Here is a 14,214-nt window from a genome sequence, read left to right as displayed (position 1 = left end):
TGTACGCTAATATACTTATACTACCAAATTTGATACGGATGATGTAAAGAGCATCTTCAGTTTGGATAATCAGAATTAGGTCTTATTTTGAGTGGGGTTTGGTACCATTCACATGTGAACTTATACTCAATAGTACCTTTTCTGGACACTTTCTGAAATAACAAAAATGGAATTTTTGAACAAGCTGCAGAGGTGACGTAGTCTCACTCGCTCTCTCCTTATCTCTGCTCTGGTCAACAAGCAATTCTGCTCTTTTCTAATCACACGTAGAGCTAATCTGTCCCTGTCTGCTCGTGTGTCTGTGCGCATGTATGTGTGTCTGCTCATCTCTCTTGCTCTGTTGTGTTTACACACAACTGACAAATAATTGAAAAGGTAATTAAAAAATTAAAAAACTAAAAAACACAAACAGCAGTGATGCTAGGCTTTTTCTAATATAAAATAGAAAAGAAAATAGACCAGACGCCAAAACTATCACTGCAGATCAGGAGCTGGTCATGGAGCACAGCAGAGCTCCACTGCAGCCTTCTCATCCAGGTTCACTTTGAGGTATCAAAGGTATCATTTGGCACAGATTAATTTAAAGTTAATCGGTAGTGGACATAATTTGGTCGGTACAGGTAAAAGTAAAGAGTTTGGTACTTTTAGATATATTCTTTGGACATGTATACAGCACATTCAGATTATATATGTCAACTGGGGTTTTTAATGCAGTTTGCAAAAGTAGACTCACAGAAGCAAAATGGCACAAGTGGCTCCAGCTGTCCACTGTTTCATATTTTAACACAATAAAGGACATGTTAGGGCATCAACCTCTGTCAAACACAGCCATAACACAGCCAAATACGGTTGCCTGTACACAGGACTATTAGTAGAATATCCATTTTTGTTAGGTATGTAAACAGCCTAGCAGGAATATTGTCATTGGACTAAGGGCAAAGAACTGAATATTTTGTGTCCATGCAACACAGTCAGTGTCACTCCAGTTGCTACAAACAATGAGACATTTATCACTGGACATTCAGGGCTATTTTCCTGGTTTAGCCAATGACCCAAATAGTGTCTCGGTTATAGTTTTGGATTGGAAGGCTCTGCCACTGGAGGCTTTATTTTGAATAGAAATGTCTGCTGAGAGCCAGGGTGGATTATGGGTGAGTGTCTCACAGACACCTGACTGATGTGATGTGGTGCAGATGTAAACATTGTCTTTTACTTTTTTTTCTTTTTTTTTAAGCGGCATGGTTATCCTGAATCTTCATCTTTAGCAGTTTTAAGCCTCTTTCTAGGTAACCTCAATGTACAGAGCACACATACAAACATAATCACCATCCAGATTTGGGTGCTTTGTTAGGCTGTTCTGGATATATTTTTGTACCCATGTTATTTTCTTTGCTGTATTATTTTGCGTCCTGTTTTTCTTAACGTTTTGTTCTGTGTTATTTTGTGTCATCTGTGCCAATGCGGCCGGATTTAGCATCACTCTGAGCTGTGAGTGTGCATATGTAATTAGATCTCCGCCCACTCAGAAATCCGTTCCACTTTCACAAAGGGCTGGATGAGAACCTGAACACGGTGCCTTGCACTGCTTCTGTTTGTCCTCCATGTGCTACTTTCTTCCCTCTCTCCCTCTCTCTTTCTCTCACTCCCTCTCCCTCTCTGATTTCGTGCATTTCCCTATATGCAAATCAGTGGCAAGTCGGTAGCAGCACAGCACCACTGCCGTTAGCTAGAGAAGCAAATCGCCCACTTAACCAGAGCAGAGGAACAATAGTGCAAACTAAACAAACAGCAATATTAGGTAATTGGCAGTAGAGTTGAGGGTTGTTGTTATGATCATGGCGTAGTTTTATGTGCTGAATTTAAGAGATGTGTTTGTGGCTGATTCAGAAGGCTTTTTTCCCTCTAAATGATCGCTGTATGTCTTAATCAGAATTAGTGCTGTTTGTGTGGTGTAACACTTAAGAGCAATCTGTGCTCTGTTTGTAGGTGTCTGTGTAAGCTGCTACAGATGTAAACACAGAGACTGACGACAGTGTCAGTGATGAATCCTCTGCAGCGGTTCTTGTTTAACTTGCGAGTGATATTAAGGCTTTCCTGACAATTACATTCTATAAACTGTTCTTTTGTCACAGTCAGTACTTTCCTCTGCCAAAGCTGCTTTGCTGAGCAGGCTCTGGATTTTGTTCTACCGCCCTCCACATCCTTTAAGATCAGTGGGGAGGAGATGAAGATACAAAGACATGAAAAAGTGCTTTAGAGGCCAACTCAGACCCAGACTACGCCCAGAGCGGTCACAGAGAACAAATGCAGCCTTGAGGCAGGCTGCGCTAAAGTGTCTGTCTGCCTGACACTTCTCTCTATGCTTCCTTAAACTTTAACCTTAACCGTATTTTGTGTCTCTCCATCTTTCTCTCTCGACTTGCACTTTCTTTCCTTATGTGAATCTTTTTTGCTGTCTCCGTGCCCTGTGCTCCCTACTCTCCTCCCTCTGCATGTCTCGCATCTCGGCTGCAGTACTTCAACAATGAGAAGTATGAAGCTGAGAAGTATGATGGATATCTGAAGATCTATGAGTCATCCTCTTTAAAAACCACGTCCACACTCGCCATGCTCAACTTTGGCCAGAGTGCCATCTTCAGTATCGGCCTCACTGCCATCATGGTGTTGGCCAGCAAGGGCATTTCGGCAGGTGAGTGAGTGTGTGTTTGTCTGTGTGTGTTAGAGCTGCAACAATTAATTGATTAGTTGTCAAGTAATCAGATTATTTGGCAACTAAATTGATATTCGATGAATTGGTTTGAGTTATTTAAAAAAAAAAAGAAAAAGTCAAAATTGCAGCTCCTAAAATGTGAATATTTTCTTCACTCCTCTATGACAGTACACTGAATATGTTTGGGGTGTGGACAAAACAAGATATTTGATGATGTCATCTTGGGCTTTGAGAACACTGATCGACCTTTTTTCCACCATTTTCTGACATTTTATAGATCAAACAACAAATCAAGAATCGAAAATTAGTTAGTTGCAGCTCTAGTGTGTTTGTGTGTCTGTGTTTGAAGGATTTTTCAATTTTTGGAAAATCGTTCTCTCAAGATCTACGAATCATGAAAAAAACTGATAGTATCGAGGTGTAAAAGCACAAAATTCATCGCCTAACTTGAATTTACCTCTTCATGCTTATAATCTGTGTCCACAGCACAATAAAAAAAATGGTGCATTTGGAAATAAGAAAGCTTTAAAAAAAACACCTCAAAACAAAATCACATGGACAGATGAAAATGGCAAGTAAAACCCTGACTGAACTGGATAATAGAAACTAAATGAGAACAAAGCACAGCAAGCATGAAAAAGTGGCATGAATAGGAAATAAAACAGCCTTGATGCAGAAAATGAAATCACAGCGGGTGGAGATAGATTCAGACTGTAACATGCTTTGTCTGCTTTCACAACTTGAAAGAAGTGGCTTGAGCGTTATTTTTTTAATAGATCTTGTATTCAAAGATACATGCATGATACAATAGAACTAGATTATGTGCATGTCTGTGAATTGTGCCATCGCTGTCGTGTAGGTACGATGACCGTGGGAGACCTGGTGTTGGTGAACGGCCTGCTCTTCCAGCTCTCCCTGCCCCTCAACTTCCTGGGCACAGTGTACAGAGAGACCCGGCAGGCCCTCATAGACATGAACACTCTTTTCACCCTGCTCAGCGTCGACACCAAGATCAAGGTAACTTGTCAGCCTGACATACACTTCTCTGGATTGTAGCGGTAAATTGCAAAATCTTTTTTTTTTTTGTTACATTTTTCCCCCAACAATAGAAAACAGTTGACCTGTAGACAATAGAAAGTGAATACAGAGGTCATTGGAAAATCTGAAAAACTAAACAAAGCCTCTTACCGAGACGACACATAATGTTTAATTGCACAAGTGGTAAAAGATTTTTACACAGGCGTGAGTTATTCTTGGCCGTATGACATGGCTAACCTATCCACATGTGCTGTAAAAAATGATAGGTTGCAGTCAAACACAGTAATTACATGCCTGATGGGATTCAGGTGCTTCCTCGTCTATTGCCACTTGTAGAGCATGACATTATTCACATGTCGGGGTGTTATGACAGATTGCAGCAGATTGGCTGTATTCTGGTGATTTACTCAGGTTATTGACTAGTTGCGATCTTTCTCAATCATTGATTTCAGTGAAATAACAGCAACACAAGCTTGTTTTATGTGTGTAGTTTTGTTTTCCATGGGGATGTGATTTGATTAAAATGATCACTGACTAAAGATAACTATGATGATATTAGAGAGTTTAGTTGTTTTACTGTTTGTGCCGATCATCTGGTCAGACAGTGTTAGGGCTCATTCACCTGTTTTCGTTGTCAAGTTGTGGAAGGCAGGGAAACAGCTCCTTTTGTTGAAATTCATTTGGTTCATTTTTGCCTAAGCTTCATATCTTTCATAACAAAAGGCACCTCTTTGTAGTCTGGGAACAAGACATATCTGCAAGTTTATGTTTTCGCTCTAGCAGATGCGTTTAGTCTACTGACAACTAGGGCTGCAACAATTAGTCGACTAATCGATGACTAATCAACTATTAAAATAATCGGTGACTATTTTAGTAGCCGACTAATCGGTTTGAGTCATTTTTCATACAAAAGTACTATAAAAGTACCCCAAAATACTTGACACACTCTGCCATGACGGCGGACTAAAACCCTTTGGCGTGAGTTCTGCCATGACGGCGGACTAAAACCCTTTGGCGTGAGTATGAAACAAGACATTAGATGACAAAGTTTTTGGGTTTGGGAGAGACAGACCGACATTTTTCAACATTTTAACACATTTTTCGATAAAATGATTAGTCGACTAATAAAAGACATAGTCGACAGATTAGTCGACAATAAAAATAATCGTTAGTTGCAGCCCTACTGACTGCTTTCACACTTAATGCAAAATATGTGATGACAGCATTTTTGGCTTGTGCACCCTCATGCGGGGACACGACGGCAAGCCTAAACCTAGCTTATTAAAGTGGAGCATCATTGAGGCATTTTCAAAAACAACCAAGATGGCTGCAGCTTATGTGGAAATTTCTGTTGAAGTATTGGTTTCAAATTCTGATGTCAAAAATGGCCGCATTTATTCACAGACATATTGATGCTACACCACTGCAGCTCATCTCTGCATAATGTAGTCTGTTTACATTTGTCCGTCGCTCAGTGCTACGTTATGTTTCGTTGCTGTGTTTGGCTGTGGGTCTGTCTGTCTACAAACGGTAATAACGGCCCTTGGATGGTGAAAAAAACCTGAGGCTTCAGACTGATTCATATTTGCGAATTGGGCTAGCAATGGCAGGCTAACCTTTTTTGTGCACACTCTTGCCTTCAAGTCCTGTGCTCTTCAACATCCCCTTGAAGTTTTCCATTGCCCACTGTTCTGCAACTAATGATTAATTTCAGTATTGATCAACCTATCAGTTATTTTCTGGATTCATCAAAAAAATGATTTTGTCCATAAAAGGTTGGAAAATTGGGAGAAAACACAATTTTTAATTTTCCAGAGCCCAGGGTGACATTTTCAGATTGCTTGTGTTATATGGCCAACAGTCCAAAACCCCATTCCATATACTATTATATATGACAAAGAAAAACATCAGATCCTTAAATCCTGAATCCTGAAACCAACAAATGTTTGGCTTTTTTTCTTCAATGACAAATGATAATCAAAATAGTTGCTGACAATTTCAGCCGTTTATATGGTGTTGCGACACTACTTTATGTCATTAATATTGAATTGTCTATTTGTGAACTCATCTTAAAAACACACAGAAATACAAAGTCAAAATCAGATTCTGCTCTTTAACCTTAAAAATTGCCAAAAACAGTTCAGATTTTAGACGTTTGTCCTCCGTTTCTTCAAAGTCATAGCTGTCAATTGTTTTTGTGAGACATTTTAGACGTTTCACTGCATTTATTCTTTTTTTCTCACAACACGACAGCCCATCTTGCGTCAGAAGAGCACATTTAAGTGCAAATGTGCGCCTGCTGCTGTCTAACAATATGAATGCCTTTCCCGTCTCCAGCCTGTAATTATAGTAAGAGAAATGAATCTGTCCAGTTATTTTTCACTCATCAGTAATACTCCTCTCCATTGTGATTCCCTGTGGAATGGCACTGCCCAGCAGGCCATTACTGTCTGAATGCTTTTTTTTTTTTTTGCTTTTTTTTTTTTTTTTTTGTGGAACACATTGGCCTATTATGTAGATGTAAAATAATTTTAAACACCCCCTTACTTGAAACTGCTCCACAAAATAAAAAATAAATGATTTTGGCTTTTTTCCCATGTTGGGGGTGTGTGAAATTATCATCTGTTTATACTAATGGACTATGAGTTATTTGTTTAATTGGCTGAGGTGGATTGTGGGTGATTATGTTGTTATTAGATAGTATAGAAACGAAGCAGAACAGGCTTTTACTCACAGGGCAAGGACAGCGCTTTATTCACTGCTGACCTTGGCTGCATCTCAGCACTATGGCTCAGCTCAGTATGTACCGAAAGTTTTCACGCCTATTGATCCTTCAGTCACCATGAAGGGCAGCGTCTGAGGATTCGGTTGAAACGACCTCTGGAATTCACTGAGAATGTCTCTGCTTTATGCAGTCCATGTTTGCTCTGTGCTCCAGCATTATACGCCTTTACAAGGTGTTGGAGTAACGTTGCATCATGCGTTTCGTCTGTCTCAACCCTCTGATGGTTTTCTCTAGGAGAGGGATCTGGCCCCGGCATTAACCATCACACCACAGGAGGCCACCATCCGCTTTGAGGACGTCTACTTTGAATACCTTGAGGGCCAGAAGGTCTTAAACGGAGTGTCCTTCGAAGTGCCTGCTGGGAAGAAGGTGGCCATCGTTGGTGGCAGTGGGTCAGGGTAGGTCATCTTTCACAGAAGTGCACTGGTGGGCAAATTCACAAAAGGATTGCACAGCTAAAGCATCTGCTTTACCTACATATATAAGACAGAAAGACACTGAAATTCTCAAAGCACCTGCAAATGTTGAAATGCAACCCTAGCTGCACTGCCAAGCAAATAGCATCTCATTGCTCCTGTGCTATTTGCACAGATTTAAATGAGGTAATATGCATACATTTGGTGCAAAATTGGCCCCTTTCTATGCAAATGAGCCTCATTGAAAAAACCCAATCCAATTCACAAAGATCAGTGCTAATAGCCACGCACAGTTACAGTGAAGTTATTGTGTTTTCACTGAGTTGATGGTAACTGAAGTACTTGTAGGAGTGTCACACCCAGACTTTACAGTCTCCCTGAAATTTTGATGAATGCCTCTGCACCTCTTCAGTTTTCTTTTTCTGCCTACTGTGTTCTTAGCGCAAAGGTAACATTTATACTTTGTGACAAGTATAATTGCTACAAAAGGGCAAAATGCACTCAGCTTCAAAACTTCATGGGCATGCTTGAGCTGTATAATATCTTCTGGGAATTTGATCTGGAGACGGGGCGGTTGCGAGTGATGCGCAACTCATGGTGCCATCAGCAGCAGCAATCCATTCTTTGTGAATTTTCCACCTGACTGTCAAACCTTTAGCCAGTTGTGTGTCACCTCGTTTGTATGTCCAGACAGTCATATCATCAGATATCATCAGTAGACTGTGGGGGTGCAGCTCACAGACAGAATGATGCTGATGATTGGTTCCACGTCTGGTTGCAGGAAGAGCACCATTGTGCGGCTGTTGTTCCGCTTCTACGAGCCCCAGCGGGGGAACATCTACATAGCGGGGCAGAATATTCGAGACGTCAGCCTTGACAGCCTGAGGAAGTCTTTGGGGGTCGTACCTCAGGTCTGAGACACACTTACACATTAAGAAAATAAAACTGTGATTTGTTTTTCACTATTTAAAGTTTCTTTACCACAAATTAACTGTGCTTCTGTCTACGTATAACTTTTCCAGTAGAACATAAAATATATTTGAGTTATTACTGATAATTATATACAACAAGGGGGCAGCATAGAACAAAGTAACATTAGTAGTTAACAACAGCATTAGAAATAAGCTGAATTCAGTTAGTTTTTCACTGCAGTAAGCTCAGAGGCTGATTTGAACAGATGGTACATGAACAGTATTTTTGTCATTTGCTTTCGTTCTCTTTCTCCCTCCTACCCTCGTCTTTGTATCTGCAGTCCTCTGCTGCAATAAAAATATTCTCTGAAGCCTCTTTTTTTTCCCTCTAACTGTGTTGTTGTCAGGATGCCGTTCTGTTCCACAACACCATCTTCTACAACCTGCAGTACGGGAACATCAACGCTACACCAGAGGAGGTGCACCAAGTGGCGCGTCTAGCAGGCCTCCATGATGCTATCCTCAGGATGCCCCATGGCTATGACACCCAAGTTGGGGAGCGGGGCCTCAAGCTGTCAGGTTAGCTGCACTATGATGACTACTGTTTAAATATGGTCTCCTCTGCAGAAGCAAGTTACAGAGCTGTGTGTTTTGTGTATTTCCCTGGATGGTATACAAAGTTAAGACATGTATAACCCAGAAATAAGTCTAGTTTATTGTTCTAGTATAAGGCTGCGACTAGAGTTAATTTTCATTATGAATTAAACTGTGGTTTCTCTTTTTAAAAAATGAATCTTTTAGTCTTTAAATCATAAAAAACATGTTTGATTTACAGTGATGCACAAAGAGAAAAGCTGCAAATCTTGGACCAGAGAGAGTTCTGCAGTTTGTTTTATGATTGACTTGAGCAATTATTTTTTTTATCAAAGTTGTTGCAGATGAATCAACTCAATAATCTCAGCTCAAAGATAATACTGATATTGTTATACGTGGTCTGATTTTGGATATAGTATTTCGTTTTTCTGACCTTATCTAACTGTTACAGCTGTAGCTGAACCCCTAACTGCATTACACTTTATGTGACCACCAGATATTTTATGAAAGCAGAAATAGTCCTATTAAAATACCAAAATATTGTCTTATTATTGATCTTAAAGTATTAACCCTATATTGTTTTGATATTTGAAAATGAACCTTTGTAAACATGGTCATTTCTATACAGTTAGTACAAGAAATGAAGCAAAGTATAGCAGCCTAAACAACTCACCATCCTTATTATCTTTCATCTGCTGGCATGAATATACAGTTTATTGGGATGGCAGCTGCCATGTTGTAGGTTTTGAGGAATAAATGTAAGCTGCAAAATGCTGTGAGGAATATTTAAATTTGCACAGCTGCAGATTTTATTAAAATGTTTGCCCAACTATTGCAGCTGAACATTACTTTTAAGACTTTGATTATGAGCTGTTGTCTTGTAAAAGAAGGCGATCATTAAACTTAATTTAATTATTAAATTTGACCTTATTTTATGAGATTCATTACGAGACTTAATCTGTAGCTGCACCATTGTTATTTTGTTGTCTGCGCAGTGTGTGAACTTGTTTAATGGCATGTTGCCTTATTTGATCTGCGGTGATAGCACATGACTGTGTAGTATTTGGCTCCTATCATCACTCTGCAACTCATTTAGCCCACGTTAACACACAGTGTTTAACACACACAGTGTGTGAGCACTTTCACTCAACATTCAAGATGCAATTACTGGCAGCACAGATTTCTTTATGTGGAGTGACTGAGCGAGTGAGAGAACGGACAAAATAAAGACATGACTAACTTCTCATTAATTTCACTGCTGCTGTACGTGACAGCTGCCAGTGAGTTTGTCAGAGGAGGGGGGGGGGGGGGGGGGGGGTTCAGGGGGGCCAGTCTGGGCTAACTTCCTTCATTGCTGTTCTCCACTGCCAGCAATATTTGTATCTGCCGAATGCCGCTTGCTTTCAAGAGGCCACACACAGCTCATATGTAATAAAGGCCGAGTCAGACACAGTGGGAGAAATCTTTGGGTCCTGCTGATTTTTCTTCACAATTAAACGAAAGTCTGTTTTACCAGCCCTCCGTTTGAGGTAATTATCTGATGAGAAGGGCCAGAGAAAGACCTGCTGTATCCTCACATATTTCAACCCTTTTGGCTTTGGCCTGCTTTGCTTTTGTTTTTGACATTTGGTGTTTTGTTTTAGGAGGGGAGAAGCAACGTGTCGCCATTGCCCGTGCAATACTAAAGAATCCACCCATCCTCCTTTATGACGAAGCAACATCCTCCCTCGACTCTATCACAGAAGAGGTGGGCCTCATAGTGCATGAACACACACACAGGCAGACACGGGCATGCATACATAACATACCCACAAATGCCCGTTGTCTGCTGCACGTACGGGCTGACACCTCACCGTGCCTGCAGAACAAACACCCACTCAGTCACCTGCTGGAGGTACACAATAATTCAGCTCACTCCTGCGTCACATACCTGCTGCGACATACACCCCCCCCCCTCTGCACACACACACGCACACACACACACAAACACCACCCCCATGTTCTCCCCTGCCACCTGCCACTGTTTTCTCCTACTTAATCTCCAGCTCAGCTTAAACCCCACAGTCTTTGTAAATGTTACATTTAATGAGAAAGTTCAGCATGCCCTCTCTGAACTTCAGGAAAAAAGAGTGGGGCAGTAGACGTGGTTGTTAATTGAGATTTTCAGTTTCTTCTCATCACAAAGTTGTTTTTAAATTATCATGTGTAAACACTGAAAAGAAAAGCATATGAAGGTGGATGTTGCTGAGCAACATTCTGTTGACTTAGCTTCTTCAATTCGGAGTATTGGAGTACTTTCATATATATCCTGTCATTCATGCACCTGTTTTCCCTTTTTTTGTTTGAAAACCACCATTATTGCAAACCGGGGGAACTATTTTCTTTTGGATCAGGGGATACTCTTAATCTTAACAGAGTGATTAAACTATTTGTCTTTGTGCGTGTGTCCAGAACATTCTGACTTCAATGAAGGAGATGGTGAAGGACAGAACGTCTATGTTCATCGCCCACAGGCTTTCCACAATCGTAGACGCAGATGAGATTATAGTGCTCAGCGAGGTAAGAACTCATCCACTTATTTTTTACTTGATCTCGTACCTTCTCTGATTAACATTTCTAGTTGTAATGTCAGGTTCATAAAAAGCAAATAATGCGACAGTTCAGAGTTTACCAGTATAAACATGCGCTGTGTTAATTGCCAGTCCAATTAGACGATTTTGCATTGAAGGGAAGGATGATGACCTGCACTCTGTGTGACCTTCAGCACACTGTATCTACCGGCAACGAGAATTTAGCAGCAGCCTCTGCTTTTGCCACTCATTTATTTTGAGTTACCTTTCTACAACTTACGTGATGAAAACATGCTTTGTTTAGCTTTTCTCATTAACTTCAACAACAACAGGACACTGCTGGTAGAAGTGGATGCATTATTTTTTCCATAAGGGCTCATTAAAGCAGTCAGACTCGACTGGCTGTTTTGGTCAGATGGCGTGTCTTGTTTGTCTCGGTGACTAATAATGTATGGGCCAGCTTCCCAGACACTGATGAGGCCTCATCCAGGACTAAACATGCCTTTTAATGGAGGATGCCATTGACACGGTTTATCTATACAGTTTGTGGTCAGATGCATTTAAGTCAGGCTGAAGGTGCCACCGAGACATAGAGTATGTTTTAAAAATCTTTTTGGTGCATCGTCACTGTATTGTGCATCAGAGAGAGACATCCGAGCTGAGAGAGAAATGCTGCAGTACGTTAACGAGTTGGGCTTGAGACACTGCAAAGCACGAAAAGACACAGACTGAAGTCAGTTATTATGTGGAAAGTAAGAGTTAATATGAAATGTAACACAGATCAAGTGACATTTTCCACCAGTGTCGGATAGGATAAAATGAGAAGAGGTTTCTTTGAACTGCAGCGAGTGAGCATGTGTCGTTCCATGTTTCCAGAGTCAGATGGCGGGGATCAGAGGGTCGTGGCGAGGAGGCATGTTTGTGTGTGATGTCGCCATGCCGTTCACTGGTGTCACCAGCAGAGGACTGCCTGGGGTGCTCATTAAAATAACGAGCCGAAGCAGTCACGTGCTCATCTTGGGTGCACTAAAGATGATGCCAACACCTCTGCATGCTCATGGGAGGTGGGGGAAGGGGGTGCCTTCATTTGTGTTTGACTGTGTGGGAGGGATGTGTCGTTTGTTGCGTGTGGATGCGTGTGTGTGTGCGAGGCCGTGTTTTTGCGAGAGGAATTGCAACAGTTGTTGGGGAGGCGGCAGGGATTCTAGGGGGGAGCTGACTCTCCGCAGAGAGTGTGGTCAGTGTTGTGCGGTCATGACGAGATGCTAACTATAGGACTCCTTCACTTCATGTGTTCTGCCACCATGCTTAGGTTTTCTTTTTTCCTTGATTCCCTGCTCTTTTTTTTCTCGGCTAGGGTAAAGTGGCAGAGCGAGGCAACCACCACGCCCTCCTCAGCACCCCTGGTAGCTTGTACGCAGACCTGTGGAACACCCAGAACAGCAAAATCCTCAACGGTGACAAGAGGACGGCCGAGCCGCCAGCAGAGCGCCTCTCCCAAAAGGAGGAGGAGAGGAAGAAATTGCAGGAAGAGATCCTCAACAGTGTCAAGGGCTGTGGGAACTGCTCCTGTTGATCGAAGCTGCCACCTCCATGTCTCTTCGTCCCTCACAGATGGCCTACACTGGAATCCCTGGTCTGTGCAGTATTTGGGAGGGAGCGGAGAAGGGGTACATCCCCACTACCCACTCAAGCCAAGCTCCCCACCCATGTGACTATCCCTCCTCCTCCTCCTCATGTGAATAAAGGCCACTGCTCGCCAAAGTGAAGGAGGAGGAGCAGAACAGGGAGCAAGTGTGTTTAGCACTGGCTGTTGTCCAGAGATGGAGCTTCTATGCCAGTTGTCTCAGCTGAAGCCAAGCATAAGAGACCTTGTATATCACATACGTGTGTGTAAGACATCTGTTAGTCAACATGGTTGCCCCCCCCTCCTCCTCATTTTTGACATCAGGTTTATTGACATCCTCCATTGCACTGGAAACAGATGAGAGTACACATAATGACTTACATATGCCTTGATGTTGACACAAAATTTGATTTCAATTTTTTTAATTATTTTCAGAATAAACTTAACCTACAGTTTGCTTTTTATATTAAGGATGCGCACATCTATTACAATATAGTGAGTTACAAAGAATGATTTGCAGTATGTGGTTTGAATAACACTGATTCATTTAGCAGATGCTTAAATTGGATTCAGTCATAATGCACATTGCCCATGACATTTTTAATGCATGTTCTAAAAATATCATATTTGGCAGATAATCAAGTCTTCTCGATTCGATTCACTGCGTAATATGGATGTTTGGACTCATGAACATGCAAAATAGCTCCCCAGTGAATTAGCAGTATGTCACAGTCACATTCATGTAAATATAACGCTCTGAGAATGACAAGAAGTAACTCTAATAAATCATGAACGCTTTTCCCCACATTTGGAGCCACATTCAGAGACAACAACTTGAAAGTCTCCTCTGGGAACATTTCACAGTCATATCATTTAGCCTTGGTTGACGGGCCTCTTCTGTTAAAAAGTTATCGAGTTTTAACAGTGCTTAAACAGCTTTTTGGATTGTATGATCCCACTACAGAGACTTCTTCCTGAAGGTTACATGTAAATGTTAATATTTAAAAACTGACAGTACATGTATGTCCTCATTTTCTGAGGGCTGTTTTGGCTGTGATATGCACATTTTGTTAAGAACTTTGGTATGTTATTGTATCTATAAATGAACAGATTATTAATCTTGTACGATACACACAATGTAAAGCCTTTGTCACAGTATTCTGGACTACATGTTGACTGTGTAAGTACGCTGCAGACAGATTAATAAATGGCTTTATCTAAATAATGAGGTCTCCATGCTTTTGTTCTGAAGAGGGTTTGTTATATGGTTCACACATACTGTAAGAGAATAAAAACAGAACATGTATAGGTATCTGGAGTTGTGACTCCTTTAACTGGTTATCAGAAAACTCCGACGGGTCACAAGGTTAAAATTAAAGAAGAAATGTCATTGTAAGGTGTCATATTATGCTAGTTTTCAGGTTACAACTAGTATTTTGGGTTTCTACTACAACGTGCTTACATGGTTTAACTCTAAAGCAAGGTTTATGCTTCTGATTACCTACGAAGCAGAGGGCTTTGTGGAGGCGTTGCATCCCTCTGCAACCGATGCAGAGACGCGAC

The 14,214-nt window shown here is 41.2% G+C and overlaps 1 protein-coding gene across 1 annotated transcript in view; it reads left to right on the top strand.

The window, feature by feature from the left end:
- Positions 1-13,876, top strand: part of abcb7 (ATP-binding cassette, sub-family B (MDR/TAP), member 7) — a 30,592-nt gene extending 16,716 nt beyond the window's left edge. The window contains exons 9-16 of the mRNA XM_050043256.1: positions 2,515-2,689; positions 3,570-3,727; positions 6,768-6,931; positions 7,731-7,860; positions 8,268-8,439; positions 10,098-10,201; positions 10,906-11,013; positions 12,382-13,876. Of these exons, the coding sequence (XP_049899213.1) occupies positions 2,515-2,689; positions 3,570-3,727; positions 6,768-6,931; positions 7,731-7,860; positions 8,268-8,439; positions 10,098-10,201; positions 10,906-11,013; positions 12,382-12,600 (1,230 nt within the window). The 3' untranslated portion in view covers positions 12,601-13,876. The remainder of the gene's footprint in view (positions 1-2,514; positions 2,690-3,569; positions 3,728-6,767; positions 6,932-7,730; positions 7,861-8,267; positions 8,440-10,097; positions 10,202-10,905; positions 11,014-12,381) is intronic.
- Positions 13,877-14,214: the final 338 nt, after the last annotated feature.

Source organism: Epinephelus moara, chromosome 4, assembly GCF_006386435.1.
Source record: "Epinephelus moara isolate mb chromosome 4, YSFRI_EMoa_1.0, whole genome shotgun sequence".
NCBI lineage: Eukaryota > Metazoa > Chordata > Actinopteri > Perciformes > Serranidae > Epinephelus > Epinephelus moara.
Note: the sequence above shows the minus strand (reverse complement) of the source record. Positions and strands in the feature narration are given on the sequence as shown.